Raw genomic sequence first — 19,874 nt, forward strand, 5'->3', positions numbered from 1 at the left:
GGGGTGATATCTTTCATGATAGGGCAGATGAGCGTTACAGAATCAATATTAATTTGTTTTTATTCTTAATATTTCATTTTATTTAATTTATTTTGTTATTTTATTATTTTTATTTAAATAATAATCGATCTTATATGATTATGATATTGATTCCGTTCCTTTAACCAGAGTGGATAAGGGGTCAATTTTTGTTTTAATGGCTCCTTTATATCCCACAGTAACTCTATAATAATACGTTCCAATCAAGTTTTAGGACTCTTGATATAATTAGTCTATCCCACTCGTTCTGCTCAATTTTACAGAGTACTTTACCTTAGTTTGGTTCTACCAGTCTTCGATTCTATGGTCTTCCACATTGCAAATCGCAGTACATGAAAAATTATAATAAACTGCTTTTAAATAAGTGCTAGGAATGTATGGTGATTTTAAAACATCAGTATCCGGCTTATATCTCAAGAGATATAATTTCCTCCACTTAGAAACACAGCTAATTTCAAATTCTTTTATATTATCGGCAGTGTATTTCCACGCTCTTTTCAAAGACACTCAACAACACAGATTATTTAAAATCAATTCTAAAATTCCTTTATCACGAGCGCTTAACTGATTAATGATTTAACTTGGATCCATTCATCAATTTAACAAGTTTTTTAAAAGGATGATAAGTCAATGATTTCATCAACTTCATCTCTTGTTTTTTTTTTTTTGTTTTTTTTTTATTTCTACATAGTTTCGTGTTCTTTCTTGGTTAATAGAAATATCTTATAACAAATTTTATTATTTAAGGGTTTATACCATTTTATATTTCTCGATTTTAATTTCACCTTTATAAAACATAAGCTTTATGTTTTAGATTTTATTTAAGACATTCTGTATTCACAGTCTTTGTGTATTTTTATTTTATGTCTTTGTGTATTTTTCAGCCTCTTAATATCATACATTTTGTGGGGTTTAATCCCTGTTTTGCATGATAATTAAAATGTAATAAAAATAAAATAAACCGTTCTCTCCAATTTTAGAATATTCTGTGGCATAAAATATTCTCTAAGCCTCTTTGAGAATATTTTACACCACCGGAAAAGTGATGTACGTGATGCAGCTCTATTTGGAAAACGATACCTGAGGTGAACTTTGAGTCCTGGGAAGAGCCAGAAGCCATTGCAAAACACGAGTTAACGAGTGGAACGGTATCCTGTAGCGTTCAAGAATACCATCCACGCGGAGTTGTTTTTCTGTGAAGCAATTTTGGCCATTCCTGCAGATCACAATTTTACCTCGTATTAAAATTATTAAAAGAACTGTGCTTGAAAAATAAAAATAAATGAAAGAATTATTATCAAAACTTTAGCGACAAAAATGAAAGAAAGAATAATCTATACTTTCGAGGGGGAAAAGTGAATAATTATCAACACTTTCAGAAAACAATAACAAAACGGTTATCCATACTTTCCCAAAAAAAAAAAAAAAAAAAAAAAAAAAAATTATTATTTCACAAAAAAAAAAAAAAAAAAAAATTTTGATCTATTATTTCACTAAAAATAAAAAGAAAATAATGATGTTGATGTATCATTTCACAAAAAAGATCAATTATTTCACAAAAAAAAAATAATCTAATATTTCACAGAAAAAATAAATAAAATAACAAAAAGATAAAAATTTCAAAGTGGTATATTTCCTACTTATCAAAATAAAAATTAAATAATAAAGTTTTCCCAATATATTGCATATTATTCTTTAAATTTATTTAAAATATATATTTATATAATTTTAGTTATTAAAATTCCAAAGCATGACAGATCAACATGGTTCATTTTGCACTCGAGTTTTTTTTACACACAGTTACTCACTACAACCGATGAGCATAATTATAATCAACACAACAGATCGAAGATCGCTGTTGCAAAAATACTTACCAGGCTGTGACCATTAACAACGAGAGCAAATCCTCCACTCCCTTCAGGACAATCGGACATGGTATCGAAATCGGAACTGAATGTAACGACACTGCAGTCAGGTGCTCCTTGATTGTGACTGAGAATCTGTGAAATGGTCTCTTTGAACTGGCGCAGTTGCTTTTCGACCTCAAGATACTCAAAGCCATCGACGATAAACATATCCACCATGTCGTCCGTTAGCAGCTGACAAGAATAGCCAATATTGATTGCCGTTTCTATGAAGTCAAAGAACACGAACAAATCAACATTATCTAGTTGCTTGCATTTAAAAAAAAATTAATAAACAAAATTGTGGATTTAAAATAATCCTAAATTTGTTGAGGATTCATCAATCAGTCATTCCATTTCTTCCACCGCTTACCTTGTTTATCCCCAGTAAGAACCCAGATTTTAATGTCAGCCAATGCTAGGTTTGCAATAGCTTGTGGCACACCATCTTGTAACTTATCTTCAATTGCGGTGGCACCAAGAAGGGTTAACTGCTTTTCAATTTCCTCATACACTTCGTTCACTTTTTCCTCTCGATCTTCGAGAGAGGTGCTGAAAATGGAAGAGCTCGTGTCAACTACAATAGATTTTGACAATATATAAATGAAAATCGCGTGTGATTCAGGACAGAGGAAAATATTGGGATACTCGCAATGCATTATGGTTATGATACGTACGCAGCTTCATGAAATTTTTCTTTCCAAGCTTCGTAAAATTCTTCATCCAACTCCTTTACTGCTAGACACAGTGTCCGAAGACCTTCGCTTGCAAATTTCTATAAAAAACGTCACTATAATAGATTAAGTCGTAGTATTCTGGTAGTATATTTTCTATTTATTTTCTCATTTATGGAGAAAAAAAATTTCTCATATGTATAAGAGTCGTTCAAAATGAAACAGACTTTTTTGGTATAAAAGTTCAGAGAAGCACCTGATTAAAAGTAAACACCCAAAGAGTTGAAACTTATTTTCCCTCATGTCACCAGGGGAAGACGTTGAGAAATATATGATGGTTTCGTTCCCCCTTTGGACTTCTTCAGGAATGTTGGTAGTTGAAGGCGACAGATCAGGGCTGTAGGCTGGTTGTTTCAGCGTTCACATATATATTGCTACAACTCAGCTTGGATGTTAGAGACGGTGAGAATCTGTCTTATTTGAAAGACCCTTATAGTATTATTTAAAATCATAATCGGTAGGAGGAAAAACTATCATTTTTCTTACATTTAAATGGTCTAGTGTTTTCAGCCTTAGCTCTTCAGATTCTGGACCCAGACGCTCAAATATCACAGAGTCGGCACCTTTACAATACAGTTTTAATTTTCCATCTTTTCTGAGTATCACCTGAAAAAGAGGAAATGAAAATTTGGTAAAAAACTTTCTTCAATCAATATATGTTATTGTTTCTGTAAATAGTTTATTAGAATTGCACATACGCAATTTGTAACTACTAAAGCATATCTAGCTGTTAAAAGGCAGACAATCTAAGCATCTAATAAGCAGACGATCTAAGTATCTAATAAGCAGACGATCTAATTCTATAGCGATTAATAATTTTAATATAAATTATCTATTACTGGTGTTCATATAGGAGATTAATTTTTTTTAAATTGCTGATTAAAGTGAATCGGAAATTATGTTAGATGTAATATTGATGATGGTTTCGTTTCTATGGTTACAAGCGTTGAATTATAAAATTTTTTGCCTGTGTAGACTATCTTCTAGCTAAAACTACTTTCTATGTCTGCCTGGTGATGTGTAATGGAGCAATATACATACAGACATACGCTTTCGGACGTTATTGAAGTCCAAGATAGCAAGGAGTTCGTAGATCTCGAACTGACTCATCACTTCTATGGTGACAGTGGTTGGAGTGCGATTCTATAAAAGAGTAAAAAAAAAAAAAAAAAAAGAAAGAAAGAAAGAAAGAAAGAAACCAGTTAAAAAAAAGTGAACGAATCTTCAGATAAAGCTATTATTTAATAATATTTAAATTCCAATTTAGTTAGAAATTTGAACAGTCATTAGTACGTATATATTAAGAATTACACTGTGGTGCCACTTTATTTAGGTACACCTACCTAGTAGCGTGTTGAGCCTCCTTTAGCCTTCAAAGCACCCTGAATTCGTCTAGGCATGGAGTGAACAAGATGCTGAAAACGTTGTGCAGGAATGGAGTACCATGCAAACATGAGTGTCACGCAGTTCCTTGAGATTCGACGGAGGTGTAGGCCTGCAGCGAACAGCCCTTTCCAGCTCATCCCAAAGACGCTCAATAGGATTGAGATCCGCTGACTGAGCGGGCCACCGCAGCAAAGAAAAGTCATTGTCATGTACCTGGAACATTCCATAGTGATTCGGCTTTGTGCGCCGGCCAATTATCCTGCTGGAAGTAACCATCTGACTGAGGATAAACTGTCAACATGAACGGATGCACTTGGTCAGCAACGATGTTAAGTACGTCTAATAATTCAGAAGTGAATCTTTGGGTATCAATGGACCCAACGTGTGCCAAGAAAACATTCCCCACACCATAACACTGCTCCCACACCACCTTGCACAGTAGTCGTCAGATATGACGGGTCCATGGATTCATGTTGTTTTTGTCAAATTCTGAGCCTTCCATCAACATGATGCACCAGGAACTTCGACTCGTCAGACCAAGCAACTGTTTTCCAATCCTCGATAGTCCAGTGCTGGTGTTGCTGTGCCCCCAAGGAGGCGTGCTTTCTTGTTCTTCTTTGATAACAAAGGCACGAGATGAAGATGTCCACTCCGCATGGAAGTTTTCACCAGGTAAAGATTAATTAATTAGAATATTTTTTATCCTATATAACGAATACGTAAAGTATTAAATTGCCACGTGAAACAGAAGGCCGAGTTCAAGGTCAAATTGCTCTAGCCACCTTCCTCCCTTGAGGCATCATTTAAAGCTTTAATCCCCCCTCACTGCTATCTCTGGTATAGGCAGGTCACCGTTTTCGCCTTTACAAGTTAACAGCGGTATTCAATACTGAGATTAGTGTTTGATGTGAACACACCCTATGCTGAACTAAATAGTGTGCTCTGTCAGCTTTCCTGTTCTTGAAACTGTGACCTTACCCCTTCTGATGGAAACTGAGAGCGATAAGGGTAAACCCCACAACCAAATTGACCCTTTCCCCTCGGGCAGAGACAGGATATCAATAGCGACAACAGGTGTGACTACAACAGCCGATTTGGCTCTACAAAATAACGTCGAAAAGTATCCTGCTTCTACAGAAAGTACTTCTAATAAAGAAAAATCTGATAATCCCTCTATGCCTGTCCTTAAAGAAATTAACTGTTCTAAATTGACTGATTCAAATACCAGCGATAACTTGGAGTGTACGGCCCAAGACACTATACTACTATCTACTCTAATAGATCCCAAGCTAAATGTCCCCAAGACTGCAAACACCGGAATTGAAAACCCGACCTGTGAGGATGTTCCCTCAGCATACGAAGCCATGTCAAAACTCAAAAAACAAGTCGTCGGCTTTTTAACGCGTGATTCGAACAAAGTGACTAAGTCAGCAATTAATTTCATTCTAGATAAGTGGGCCAACTTGGAGACTATAGCCACTTGCCATCCTAATCGAAAATGAGTGTCTAAAGGTTCGTTCAGAAGAACTACAAAACCGTGGAAACCTTTATGACAATTTCATGAAAAACGCAACTACTAAAGGGGCAGACATTGTGGCCTCACTGCTTTCTTCATATGGATGTGAGATTAATTTTTTTTTTTTTTTTTTTTTTTGTTGCTGGCACCCAAGGACTCATTACTGTATGTGGGTGCGAGATTTTTCTGTTGCTTGGAGTTGGGCTCCCTAGGCACGAGATCGTAGCATCCACTAGTCTTGCACTGAACCAGTGGACTTTGGATTTCTTTTTTTCTCTTTGAATGATCCCAAACTCGTTTTGGGCATTCAGTACGAGCTACTCAAGGTCCGCCACAGAACATGCGTAGTTGTGGCCCACCTCCCCGTGGTGTAGACGGACATTGGGCAGGTTTTCCAGGTGATCGCCTGCCTGGTGACAAAGAGGCCAGAAACAACTAAACAACACACAATGCACGAACATAACATTACACACATTTCTGGCCTGTTACAGTGATCTGTAACCATCACAGTGTACAAAGGCGGAGTTGAACTCACGTTCAGGTGCCGTCCCACATAAGATACTATACATGCCTACATGTCTCATCAACAAGCGATTTTCGTCTACAGGAGTGCCGTTGAGAGGATGTTTTCTGTTCGTTGCACCATTCTCGATACAACCTTGAAACTGTGGTTCGTGAAAAGTTCAAGAGAAACAGCACGTCTTGCACCTACTACCATGCCACGTTCGAAGTCCGTTAGATCACTCCTTTTCCCCATTCTTGCTACGGTTTGTACTATTAACTGATACTAGAAAGATTGTTCTGCTGCATTTATATCCACAACTGTGGTCATGTGACTTGCAACGTTGTGGGACAAACCATTTGTGTGCACAGCAGGGGTGTACCTAATAAAGTGGCAGCACAGTGTATATCAAGACATTATTTAGAACAACAGCTTAAGGAAACAGACTTACCCGAAATACAAAACCGAAGTTTCTGGCAGCTGATGTTAATGCTTCTTCATCTGGAGACTGGGCTTGGTATTCCAATTTTCCATCTATAAAAATAAGTAATAAATAAATTCAATAAACCAAGAAGTGATTTTAACAAATAACAATCTAGGAACAGCTTTAGAATTTGCTCTTACATTTGTTCCGTGCAATTGGAAAACGCATGGATATAATCTAATATAATATTTAATATATACACACGAGGTGTGGCAATAAAGTTCCCGGACTGATGCTGTTGCCAGTCCATACCAATAGAACATACCCCATACCATGATACCGCCTCCAGCCACATGAATGCAATGTGTTTGAAAACAAACGGTGTTGTATGCTGTAGTTCAAACTTCCTCGAACAGATGGTGATATAGGGGCTGTCTAGCAGACTGACAGGTTGCAAGTAATAACCAGTTTGGTTGGTAGCGTTAAAGTTCCCTATCTCGATTTTACAATGGAGCAACGAACGAATATCAAATTTTACTTTAAACTGGAAAAATCTACAACAGAAACGTATGAAATATCAAAAAATGTTTATGGTGATGAAAAGTTAAGTCGTACCATTATGTCTTAATTGTATAAGCGGTTCAAAGACGGACGTGAGGATGTTGCACGATGACCTAAGAGAGTCAGTCAACCCCTCGAAATGAGTACAGAGTTGCAAAATTTCGGAAATTGTAGCAACAGATCGTCGTTTGACCCTCAGAATGATGTTTGATGAGTTGGATATGAATAATGAGACCATTCGTCAAATTCCCTTCTTGAAGATTTAGGGAAAAGGAAGGTATGTGAAAAATTTGTGCCGCACAGTCTCACGGATGAAGAAAGCAACAAAAAGAGTGTCCTCGTGCGAAGAATTCATCTAGACTTGTAAAGAAAATCCTAATTTCTTCGACTGTATTGTTACTGGATATGTGTTAGGTGTTTCAGTACGACCCAGAGACAAAGCGTTTGAGCATGCAGCGAACTTCAAAATCACCACCCAGGCCCAAAAAGTTTCATTTATATAAGTCCTGGATCAAGACTATCCTGACCATGTTTTTCGACAAACAGGGTATGATTCACAGGAAATTTGTACCTGAAGGGTCTGCGAGTTAATGTTGCGCTCTTTGTACAGGTACTTCAAAGACTATTGAATCGCATTTCCCTGGCCAGCTGTCTTTCGAGGAAAAGACAGTTGCTTCTCGTTGCACGACAGTTGCCCCTTCCCCATTACGCACTTGCTGTTAAGATATTTCTGACGAAATATGGCACTGTACAGAACAACCATCTATCCTTCTCTCCCGATGTAGCACCTCCAGATTTCTTTCTCCTTCCCAAGGTGAAACGGCTCTCAAAGTAAAGAGATTTCAGGTTGTTGAGGACATAAAGAAAAACAGAATCACCGAACTGAACGTCTCTTTGGACACCTTCGCTGACTCATTTCAAAAACGTTTAGAACGGTATAATGAATCCATTCAATCAGGTGGTGATTACTCTGAATAAAAATACAACCATTTTTGAACTCCTACACTTTGTTCTTTTAATTGCATCAGTTTGGGAACTTGATTGCAATCACCCGTATACACATACAGAAACACACTGGTGATTCCACCAATCAATTCCACCTTTTCAGTTGCCACCTCTCAGCCCATCTGCCAACTTTTCTAACTCCTGTTGCGGCAAGTATTGTTATTAACATCCCTGCCAACCTTAGTATCGTCTGCAAACTTGGACATTAACCCTGATATACCTTTATCAGTATCATTGATAAATACAGAAAACAACAATGGACCCAAACCTGAATCCTGGGAGACTCCATTAATTACATTATTCCATGAAGAACAATATCCATTGATTATCATCTCTGTCTTCTTCCACTCAACTATCCCTTTATCCATAGCAGCAACTTGTCCTTAATGTCACACTGTTCCAATTAGTACAGTAATCTTTTATGTGCAACAGTATCAAAAGCTTTCCTGAAATCCAAGTATATGATATCAAATATTTTTGCATTCATTTCCTTTGTGACCACATCATGGTATCCATGATGTGGATACCACTTCCTCTTAACAAACCCATGCTGTGTCTGAACTATAACTGCAATCTTGTCTAGATGATCCTGCAACGCTTCTTTAACCAGTAACTGCATTATTTTCCCCAGAATAGAAGTTAAACTAACAGGTCTGTAATTATTTGCATCGCCCTTTGAATCTCCTTTGTGAATTAGGGATACATTTGAACATCTCCAGTCCATGGAGACCTCCACTAAATCCAGGGTTGTTCTCATAATTATGGCCAAAGGTTTGCTTACTTCCTTTGCTGCCTTCTTTAATACTCTGGTGTGCAAAACCTAAGGACCAACACTATTTCTAAAGGTTACAACCAAAAATCTTTACTTAAGGTACTCTTTACTGATGAGAGTAAATTCAGTCTCAGCAGCGATCCTGGACGTCAGCTAATCTGGCGAGAGGTTGGCACACGGTTATCACCTCGCAAACATCACTGAAAGGGATCGATATGGCGGTCGAGGTGTTCTCGTCTGGGGAGGCGTTATCTTGGATGGATGTACACAACTCCAGGTACTGGAAGGCGGTACTGTAACCGGTGCACGCTACTGTACTGAAATAATCCTTCTCCATGTGCGTCTGTTCCGAGGTGTCATTGGCCCGGAGTTCGTGTTCATGGATGATAACGCCACACCCCTTCGTACTGCAGCTGTTGATATGCTTTTGGAAAGTGAGGACATTGTTCGTATGGATTGGCCTGCCCGTTCTCGGCGATCTAAATCCCATCGAACACATATGGGACGCTCTGGGCAGACGCATAGCGGCAAGTCCACACCCACCAGAAAAATGTTCACCAGCTGAATATGGCGCCGACATAGGAATGTACGATGTTATCGCAAGAACTTATCAACGACATTGTTCTAAGTATGGACAGGCGGTGCAAAGCCTGCATCGACATTAGGGGTGGCCATATCTCCTACTGAAGACCACCTCTTCCCTTCGTTCCATCTTTGGCAGTGATGCATCTGTATCATGGCACCCAGTGCTATGTTGCCGTTTTTGAAAAAAGTCCCTCTGTACCGTTTTGTTTCCGTTGTTGTGTCGGTGTTGTTTCTTTCGTCATTTCTGGACCTCACGAGGTTCCTTTGGTATGCTTTTCCCATATCCAGGCCACTCCTATGAGTAGTTACAGATCCTTAAATTTTGCACACCTGACTGGACCTGAAAATCTGACTGGTCCTTAAATTTTGCGCACCAGTGGATAGCTGGATAGCTCCCATCCATCCTAAGTGCCTTTCTTATGCTCCAACAATTTCTCCTCCACTTTTCTCTCAGTTATTAGAAAATAATTTTGCTCCCTGTTAGAGTTTGATAAACATCTGGCCTCCAACTCCGCATAGAATTCTTCATGCGAGAATGAAGGTGCAAATACTCATTTAGTTTGTTGGCTACCTGAGCAGGATCATCAACAGTTGAACCATCGATATCAAGTGAACCAATCAGATTCATCCCCTTCTTTCTAGAGTTTACATAAGTAAAGCAGTCTTTGCTATTTTTCTTTGCATTCCTTGCCAAAGATTTCTCGTAATCTGCCTTCACTTGCCTAACCTTTGTGACTTGATTACAGACTAGATTATATTTATCATAGTCTTCTGTATTGCCTGGTAATTTATATGCATCCCATGCATTTTTCTCCTCTGCCACCAGTGTCATTAGTTCATCTGACATTCATTTAGGAATATCTGGAATACCAACAGCTCCCACGATTCGACCCACAAATTCGTGAGTTATCTGTAATTTCTGCTGGTAGACAATGCTTTCATATACGTCCGCAACTAACCGATAGAGTAATCGGCGTCAACAACCATCAATGTCAAATAGCCAATGATATCGCTCCACCGAATACTGGTTGGCTTTTTGAATACTGGTTCGTTTGGATTTTCGGTAGACCATAAATAGCAATTGCAAATGTTGAATGTAAGAGGTGCTTTGTTGGTAAATAGGGGGAACTCATAGCTGCAAGTATTCGCAGAGCTTACGAAAAGTATACACTGCCCTATCATTAATATCCGGACATCTGCCTTTAGAAAAAAAAAAAAAAAAAAAAGAGCTTTTGTTGCGTCATTTAATATTTTGTGTGAAACCTTTTGCTTTTATGACGGCCTTCAATCTTCGCGGCATACTCTGAACCAGCTTTTTATAAAAGTCAGGTGATATGTTCCTCCACTTGGCCTTTAACGCAGCCACCAGTTCAGCCTTGTTCTTTAGGCGATCTCGACGTGGACGTACCTGACGATCCAATACATTTCTAAGATGCTCGATAGGGTTCAGATCAGTCAGGACTTCGGGCTAGCCAATCCAACTTTTCCACACCCATGTCCTCAAACCACTCTGTTACGACGCGAGCAGTATGGCATGGCGCGTTGTCTTGCTGATACAGGTATGGGCCTTCCCCGAAGTATTACCATAATGTTGCAAGTGCATAATTGTCCAGGCTGTCCTGGTATTGTACAGCATTCATGTTTTTGTCGATAACGACTAATGGGCACAAACCAAACCATGAAAAGAGCCCGATACCATGACACCGCCTCCACCAAACTTCATTGTTGGGAGGATACAGTCAGGAAGGAACTGTTCCTCTGACATTCGCCACACCCAGGAACGGCCATCAGACTGGTAGAGTGCGAACCTCTTCGACTCATCTGTCCATAGGACTGTTTTCCAATGCTCTACAGTCCAGGATTCGTGCTCCTTACACCACGTTAATCGGTTTCTAGCATTTGTTGAATTGTTCAGGTAATTCTGTTGAACCTGTCATCTTGCATGCCTACTTTTGCAATTGTCTGTTCGAAGCCCAGTGTGCATATTTATAGCAGGTTCTGTGACGTGTTGTGTGCATAGGACCTGTTTCCCCATCCATGGAGGGGTGTCCGGATATTAATGGTAGGGCAGTGTATATAGAATATGTATTACTGCTAAAAGCAATAAAGGATGGACATATGATATAAAACACACCTTTATCTTCGCACATGACCGTGTGACAAAGCGCAAGAAGACGGAAAAATTCACAAACTTCCTGGTTCCCTTTCTTCACCTCATCGAGGAGAGTTTTGTCATAAAACTTAAACTTGGCCTCGTGGTGGGTATTGAACGAGAAATCCACTGACTGCATATCCTATTAAAAAGACACTTCATGTGAGATTCTGCAATTACACAATAGAAATAACACAAGAAAATAATGTTCCTCTTGTAGAAAGAGGGAAGGCTAAAAAAACAGAATAGCAATGCGTACAATCAACGATTTGATTGATGTGCAGAATAGCACTGCAATTATCAAAACTATTTATACAAAAAAAGTTTTTTTGTGACCATCATGTTGCCACTACTTTATCCACAGCCCTCATATAAGAGAAGGTCAGAAATGCCACTTGTCATATCGCGTTACTGACCGATTAAGGGATATAATTATAGTAAATTTATAGTATAACTTATTTTTTTTTTGTTTTTTAAGTTGATTTTTAGGTTATTTTAAATTGGATTTTAATTTACTGATCTGATTTTGTTTATTTAGTTTATGAAATGGAAACTGTATGGCTTTATTACTGTACAGCAAATATATATGAATCAAATTTTTGTTCGAATATCTTATCCGTATTATTTCATAGTTTATATAATGAATATATTTAGTATTTATTTGACTGTATTCTAATGCTTTTAATTGAAGCATTGCCCTGTTCAGTACTAATGAAAATAAATAAACAAATTTAAATAAATAATTTATCTTTATGTTTAAAAAAGATATTTTCATTTAATATAATATTTTGAAATAAATTATTTTACCTCCGTAATTTCAATCGGCTCTCCAGTAATGTCGTCCAGAACATCTCCATAGAGTCGGCCACCGATGGAACATTTATTGAATGTCATAATGTTTTGCGTAAGGGTACCCGTCTTGTCAGAGAAAACATATTCTATCTGTCCAAGTTCTTCGTTGAGGGTGGTGGTGCGGGCTTTGGCAGGAGTATCTTTGATTGCATAGTACATCCGTTCATCCCAGTTGATCCACAAGCTATGGCAGAAGCGTATTACCTCGACACTACATAAAAAAAAAAAAGATAAAAACAGCCCGGAAATGGAACGCATACAATGACATCTTCGCTGGCAGTAAAACAACTAATAATTTTAACCAATTTTCTGCTCTTCTCTGCATTTCTACTTACCTGACGTATAAAGAAATGGGCACCACGGTGTTCATGACAATGGCATAAGAGAAAAAGACCAGCAATGCGGTGACTGCAGCACCTCCAGTATCATCTTTAGGGACCAAAGAATCCCAAGGAAGATAAACTCTAAAGTACCGCCCTTTGAGGGTTTCCCACACTCCACAAGCTATTGTACAGAAAAGACACATGCTGAACAGGAAGAACACGATCTGGAAGAAGAAATTAATCGAATTATTTATTTATATTTTACTGTTGGTTAAAATTATATTGACTTCCTTCAGTATCGGTGTCTGTGTGAGAAAATGTTATTTGTGAGTATTTTTATTAATTCGTCACAAAAAATCAGTTTTATCTATTAAACTTACCCCTAAAATCAAAATATTAAGAAGACGATCCAAACTTGTGCGCTTAAAAATGGTCTTTCCGCTGTTCTGCATCAATTTTGTGTCTCTTCCAGCAAATATCACCATTCCATAGCACCATCGAGTATTGCGAAGTACACAACCCCTTAACAATATCTTATCGTTATCCAGAGGAAAGCTATCTCCATCCCAATACATTGTTCCCTCGTATTTGCTCAAGTTGTTGTTGGGTGGTTCACAAGCGATTTCTCCTGAAAAAATAATGTTGCAAAACTTGTCGTTAAAAGAACCCATCAAACAAACATATATAATAGGAAACTTTAGGGGGGGGGGGGGGAACATATGTAAACTTATGTATAAATTTCCTGTTGCAATTATGGATTCGAGATTTCGCTGTAAATTTTATACACTAGTTCCAGATTTAATAATATCGTTGCTTAAATAATACTGAACAATAATTAAAAGATACCTTGTTGAAATTAGGTAATTTTAACCGCGTTGATACTTACCATTAAACTGCCCGAAAAGCGTATTATCTTCTCCCATTTCAGCTGTCTCAGGGAGGGCCTGTTTGCACTTCAGGTTGGTTTCCCTATAGTGATTGAGGATGCAGTTAATTTTATATCTTTAATATTCCAATTTAAATAAAATTAAACAATCCTTTACTTTTAAAACCACTGATTGTTTATGTAAAATAAATATTTTATTCTAAGCTATTATTTAGATTTTCAATCCTTATTATTGATATTATCCTAATTCATGTTTTTTTTAAATTATTATTATTTAATAATGTACCGTATTATTTTAGAGAACACTATATAATAAATGTTGTAATTTAAGGAAATTGGATATAATCAGAAGAGGGCAGCACTATCATCATAAATGTAGAAATTGCATTTGATTTTTTGAAGAAAATCAAATTTAGTCGCGAGAGGGCAGCACAATCAATCAGAAATTGAAAGTGATTCAGTATTAGAAATTGATTCAAAGGAACGGGAACTGAAGTGAATGTAATCATTCGATTGGAGAACTGCACCACGATACAGTGACTGGTGCACGTTCACTAGATTACGTGAGATCCATGGAAACGTTTATATTTATAGGTGCATTTATTTATTTGTATGTATTTATTTGTGTATATACTGTCTATCTCTTACGTAAATCGATGTAAAAGCTTGTAGATTCAAATCGATGTAGATTCATATCATAAAACTGATATGAAAGCTCTCCATTTTGAAAATTCCGAAAAACACTAATCAATTTATTGCGATTTTTATACTGGCGTAAAGTCAGAATAATAATTACTGTATTTTTATAGCATAAACGCTAACTATTTCTTCAAAACTGTATATAACTTACCCGTCTAATTCTGCTGTTTCGATATAGCATAGTCCATTGGGCTCACTGGTAGATAGTAGTACCAAGTCGGCCTACAAATAAATGAAAGCAAAAATAATCAGAAGTCGCACAACTTTTAATCTAATTCTATTAAAATCAAGAGAAATAATAATAGGAAATTTAGTCTCATACTGCATCTCCAAAATGTTATATGTCTCTCAATATAACAGAAAGAAATAGAATCATGATGTAAAATAGAAACACATTCTTCAACGTTCTTCTTCTTGTCGATAATATTTCGTTCTTTGAACAAGATAATCTTATTCTAGATTTTGTGAAATATTATACACAACAACTCTTCCAATTCAGCTGTTTTCGAACAGCTTTAAAAATGCATATAAAGAGTTATCATAAGAAAAGATCGGGACAACTAGGAGTCCATTCAGGCGGCATTCAATTTGAGTTTCGACTCATCCAATATCTGAAAACGATTCATTCAGATATTCGCAGACACAGATGGTACAAGTGAACCCATACTCCATTTTTGTTATTTTACATTTGTAGCATACTTCTTCCAAACATTGGGTGAAAAAGACCAGAGTTCGAGTCCCGACAATGACGTGAGGAATTTTTATTGGCCTTTTTCATAAAGTGGCTGAGTGAGTCGGTCTCAGCTGAGGGTAGCTTGGTTTTTCTCCCGGGAGCTCTGATTTTTCATCCAGCCAACATAAAATCGACCACAGAACACACGCAATTTACAGACATTATACAAGAAGCAATATAGCCTTCGTTTCTGAAGCTCCTAAACCCTACTAAACAACAACACATTGTACTGTTGTATATCCACGTATTTAATTAGGTGTATTTCTTTCTACTGTGATTTTTTAACTTTATACTGCATTTACATCAGACTGGAACAAAGAAGTTTAATACAAAGTTATTTTTCCTTTTCGAAAAGAGCATTCAATTTTGCTGCTAAACTTATATTTAAAGATGTAACAAAATTTTTGCCAACTCACAGCAACGAACTGGTTGTTCTCCATGCGGATGATGTCTCCAACTTGCACTTTGTGCCATCTTTCGTCCACCAGGTGTCCATCACGAAGCACCCTGGACAAGCGATTGTTGACTTGACTGTCGCTGCGATGGCGTTGCTGTAAAATAAGAGCAAAACACACACATTAGTAGGGCAACACTACAGGGAAAGAAAGTAAAAGTAAATGCTCACCAGAAGGAAAAAAGAACTCCTATTAAACGGACCATTGTTAGTTGGCAATATAAGCCACCTCCCATTTATTGTATCATCTTACTACGAACAAGTCAGGATAAACTAATAAATGTTACTATGGTTGTGTTGACACAGTTTCTTCAATAGCGCATATAGGACCAAAGCGACCTCTGTTTTTTGTTTTTTCAATGTCTTTATATCAGATATGTTTGTTTTTGTTTTATTAATCACCAAAACAACAAAGCTCACGCAATTTACAAACACAATATACTGATGCCTCAAGCCTTGGTTGCTTTAATACTTAGATGTGTATACACCTAACCTAGCCGTAGCAGATTACCACCGCAACTATTTCCTTCTACAAGATTATTTGTATTTCCTAAGTCGTTCGCACGTATTCTTCTTAGCTGTTGTGTTGCTCAAGGCATTCTCATTGTGTTGAGAAATGGAACAAAGAGCGAACATTAAATTTTGATTCAAGTTGGGAAAAAGCAAGACTGAAACCTACGAGTTGGTAAAACAAGTGTATTGTAGCAATACTCTTATCTCGCTGGCGTGTCTTTCATTGCAAGATTTTGAGAGGGCCATGAGATAGGAAACGAGTGAATGCTAGGATTGTCCGACGTTTCGAACGCAAGAAGCGATCTAAAAATTAGTAAGTACACTAATTGAGTCTTATCGTTAAGATACTCTTCAAATGATGGAGGAAGTTCACATTAGAGAAAACAAATCCTGCAGTTCTGGTAGAAATGGAAGCTCAGCGCTAGGTTAGTTTCGCACTGTTCGATTGATGAACAAAAGCTGTTCAGACTCGAAACATGCGAAAAGTTAATTGAAACTGTTAATAGTGATAACTCCCTGATTGATGTGATCCTAACAAGTGACGAGTCGTGTTTCGCATAAGATCCACAAGCAAAGAGACAAAGCACTGATTGGAGATCGACATGCTTTCAAAAAAATCACAAAACATTTGCAAGGAATTTGTTGCACCAGGTCAGACAGTGACTAAGATGTACTATGAACAAGTTTTGGACCATTTGGTTAAGAGAATTCAGTGAGTCTTTATCAAAAGGGAGCTGATTTCTGTTGGATCACGCAAGGCCATATTTAGCACATCGTACAATTATGGAGATAAATCCTCTCCTCCACCTTATTTTTCTGATTTATCTTCACTCCGGGCTATTTCTTGTTCCCCAAAATCAAATTTACAATGAAATGACAATTTAACAATGTAGAAGACATTAGGAGAAATGTGAAGATGGATTTGGTAGCAAGTTAAAATGCATTTAAAAATATTTCCAGCAGATCAGTGATCGATCTCACAAGCGCATAAAATAAAGTGTTTTCATTCTATCATTCTGGTTTGTTTCAAATTGACTCAGTCCTGGAACTTAATTGTAAAACCTTGTACATTTGTTGCTAAGCCCGGATAGGTAATAGCATTTATTTTTAAATGTAGCAAAGCATTTTGTTTTTATTAATTTGAAATCACGATTGGTTAATCAGATTAAACTTCACTAACTGTTTGATAGTAATTTAATAATAAGTTAAAATAATAAATAGAAAAAAATGAATAAGTGAAAATTAAATTTCTTACGATATCATCGATGGCATCTTTGAGGGCTGTCAAGGAGAGCACCACCACCAAAGGCACTGCTGTGGTAACAGGCGTCAAAGAGGAGATCTGAGGTATCAGCTGTAACAATAGAGTTGAAATATTAAATTAGAATGGACTGGAATTATATTAGATAATTATTTACTATTATCTTTATTTCAATGTAAATAAAATTTTGATCACAGAATAAAATTTATGTTCTATTCTATTATATTTACTCTATTATAAACAGTGTCCATAACTGGAATCATAAACGAAATTATGAACTTAAACAAAGTTGAAATTAAACAGTTTCAATGCCTTATATTAAGTGGCCATTTTAGGTACATCTATTTTTCCATTTTTAACAATGGAAAAATAGATGTACCTAACAGCTGAGGTCAGCTGTTAGGTACCGGCAGGGTAATATAAAAGGTACAGTCAGTCAAATAACAATCCAGTACAACAGTGGTAACTAAAGAAGCATTTCAGAATGCACAACTCATGATACTTTGTTACGGATGGGGTATCGCTGCCAAACCTTGCTTGTTCCACTCCTGTCCGCAAAAACTAGGATGTAAGGTTGCTGAGGGCTCAGAAACACCGACCATGGACAGCGGAGGATTGGGAAAACATTGTCTGGTGTGATTAATTTTCAATCGTTTTTTCCTGCTGTTTCACTCTGATGTTGGCGCATTATAGCCTTAGATGCTGATGCGCCATAAAAATCCTAATAACCAACCAACCATCACTCTGATGAGAGGAACAGAATACGGTGAATATAGTATTGGTCCATGGATCCATTGTGCCAGGAGGATTCAGTGCAGCTGGGTCAACAATGCAGGCTGGTAGTGACGGTGTAATAGTGTCGGGGATACTCTCGTGGTGTACATTGGGCTCCTTGATACCAGTGGAGAAACATTTGGTTGCCAAAGGTTATCTGGAAATTGTTTATGACCGGCATATTCCTTAATAAATGTACCTGGTCGGAAACAATTTTCCAGGAACATGAAAGCGAATTCAACCTGATTCAACAATCCAATTTCAGTACATGTGGGATGAGATGGAAGGAGGCTTTCTGATTAAAGATTCGCATTAAATTTGCAACAACTATGGGAAGTAGTTGAATGAACACAGCCAGCATTCCTGTAGCATGCTTTGGACACCTCGAGGAGGAAATGTCACAACAAATCAGGCTATTTTCTAAGGGGTTAAGGAAGGAGATCTTTCTTGCTATTAGGTAGGCGTACTTAATAAAGTGGCTGCTCAATGTAGATATTTAGTAAAAATTGACAGTTCGTAACAATGCGACTAATTTTAGATTCAGAAAATGTGCGTTATGTTTTTCTATCGCAACTATCCGAGGATGCTGTTGTCCCTCCAGTGACAGTGCTTCAGCTCTGGTTCTTTGGAAACGATTATATTCATCCACAAGTCAACCTAAACTGTATCGTTTTTAATCGAATAACATCACCTAGAAGGTGAATCGGTTATTCATTAAAAACTCGAAAAGCACTGCTGTGACTGCTTTCAGAACTATTTGGTTTTATCATTAGACAACGGACAGCCATAGTCAAGGTCACTAATAACAATTATCTCTTGCAATTATATTAAAATACGTACAGCTTAATTAATTGATATCATTATTCATCAGGGTGCACCTGACTGTATTAGATCGTAATGATATAAAATTAAACTCTAATTAACAGAACTCAAAATTTAATTTTAACAAACGGCATAAGAATTGGCGAAATTGCTTTAGCGATTTATTCTTGTAAAGTGGCATCTTCATTTTCTTACCTGTAGAACAAGCAAACAGAGGAAGTAAAAGTTGGCTAAACGTTGGAATTGCTCAAAAAAATTCTGAGGAAGGAATGTCAGGAGACTGTATTTTGAAGTCTTGATATAATTGTGCTGCAAAAGTAAAAAAAAAATATATATATAAAATTATCCTTAATATATAAGAATTTTGACTCAAAACTTCTTATACAGTAAACTCTTTTTACAAGTCATAAATAGCTATGGCTGGCTATTGAGAATAGTGTAATATCAAAGCAACTCGTTACAAAGGCGAGTTTGTTCTTCTGTGATAATTAAGTACATTGCATTATCCACAGAGTTTAAAATCCTTCTAGATGAAAGGACTACATAAGCATTATAAATGTTTTGAGATGTAAATAAGCTCAGTTGTTTGTGCTCACTGAGAGTGGCCAATTTTAAAGAGTTTACTGTATAATTTGACATTAAAATAGTGATAAATGAAGTATGATGAGAGTGCCATCTATTAAAATTTTAATTTCTAATAAGCATAGTGTTGTTGGGTTCTCAGAAAACCCTGTTATATATTGATCGACTGTCCTGCCAAAAACCTAGCGGCTGGCAATTCTAGATATGAACTTTTGATATGAAATAAAACAGGATTTTATTTAAAAATTGACACCTTATGTTTTAGAATCATGGGTGACAGAAATTCTGCTAAAATCAGAACAAAGAGTTCAGTGGTTTTCAAAGCAGACCCCTCGTACAAGTGTTGCCAACCATGTCCTAGAATATGGGTCATCACATAGCTGTTAACTAATCCA

At 36.9% G+C, this 19,874-nt stretch overlaps 1 protein-coding gene across 3 annotated transcripts in view; it reads right to left on the reverse strand.

The window, feature by feature from the left end:
* Window positions 1–19,874, reverse strand: part of ATP8B (ATPase phospholipid transporting 8B) — a 121,332-nt gene that overhangs the window by 10,548 nt on the left and 90,910 nt on the right. For all 3 annotated transcript variants that reach the window (XM_090374009.1, XM_090374011.1, XM_090374008.1), the window contains 15 exons: window positions 19,093–19,206; window positions 17,296–17,394; window positions 15,490–15,624; window positions 14,492–14,562; window positions 13,642–13,724; window positions 13,136–13,383; window positions 12,768–12,979; window positions 12,388–12,643; window positions 11,563–11,722; window positions 6,533–6,615; window positions 3,719–3,820; window positions 3,164–3,283; window positions 2,621–2,718; window positions 2,317–2,495; window positions 1,914–2,170 (listed from right to left, as the gene is read on the reverse strand). In XM_090374009.1, coding sequence (XP_090230135.1) covers window positions 1,914–2,170; window positions 2,317–2,495; window positions 2,621–2,718; window positions 3,164–3,283; window positions 3,719–3,820; window positions 6,533–6,615; window positions 11,563–11,722; window positions 12,388–12,643; window positions 12,768–12,979; window positions 13,136–13,383; window positions 13,642–13,724; window positions 14,492–14,562; window positions 15,490–15,624; window positions 17,296–17,394; window positions 19,093–19,206 — 2,217 coding nt within the window. The remainder of the gene's footprint in view (window positions 1–1,913; window positions 2,171–2,316; window positions 2,496–2,620; window positions 2,719–3,163; window positions 3,284–3,718; window positions 3,821–6,532; window positions 6,616–11,562; window positions 11,723–12,387; window positions 12,644–12,767; window positions 12,980–13,135; window positions 13,384–13,641; window positions 13,725–14,491; window positions 14,563–15,489; window positions 15,625–17,295; window positions 17,395–19,092; window positions 19,207–19,874) is intronic.

Source organism: Mastigoproctus giganteus, chromosome 5 (genome assembly GCF_048544385.1).
Source record: "Mastigoproctus giganteus isolate SK-2022 chromosome 5, ASM4854438v1, whole genome shotgun sequence".
Classification (NCBI taxonomy): domain Eukaryota; kingdom Metazoa; phylum Arthropoda; class Arachnida; order Uropygi; family Thelyphonidae; genus Mastigoproctus; species Mastigoproctus giganteus.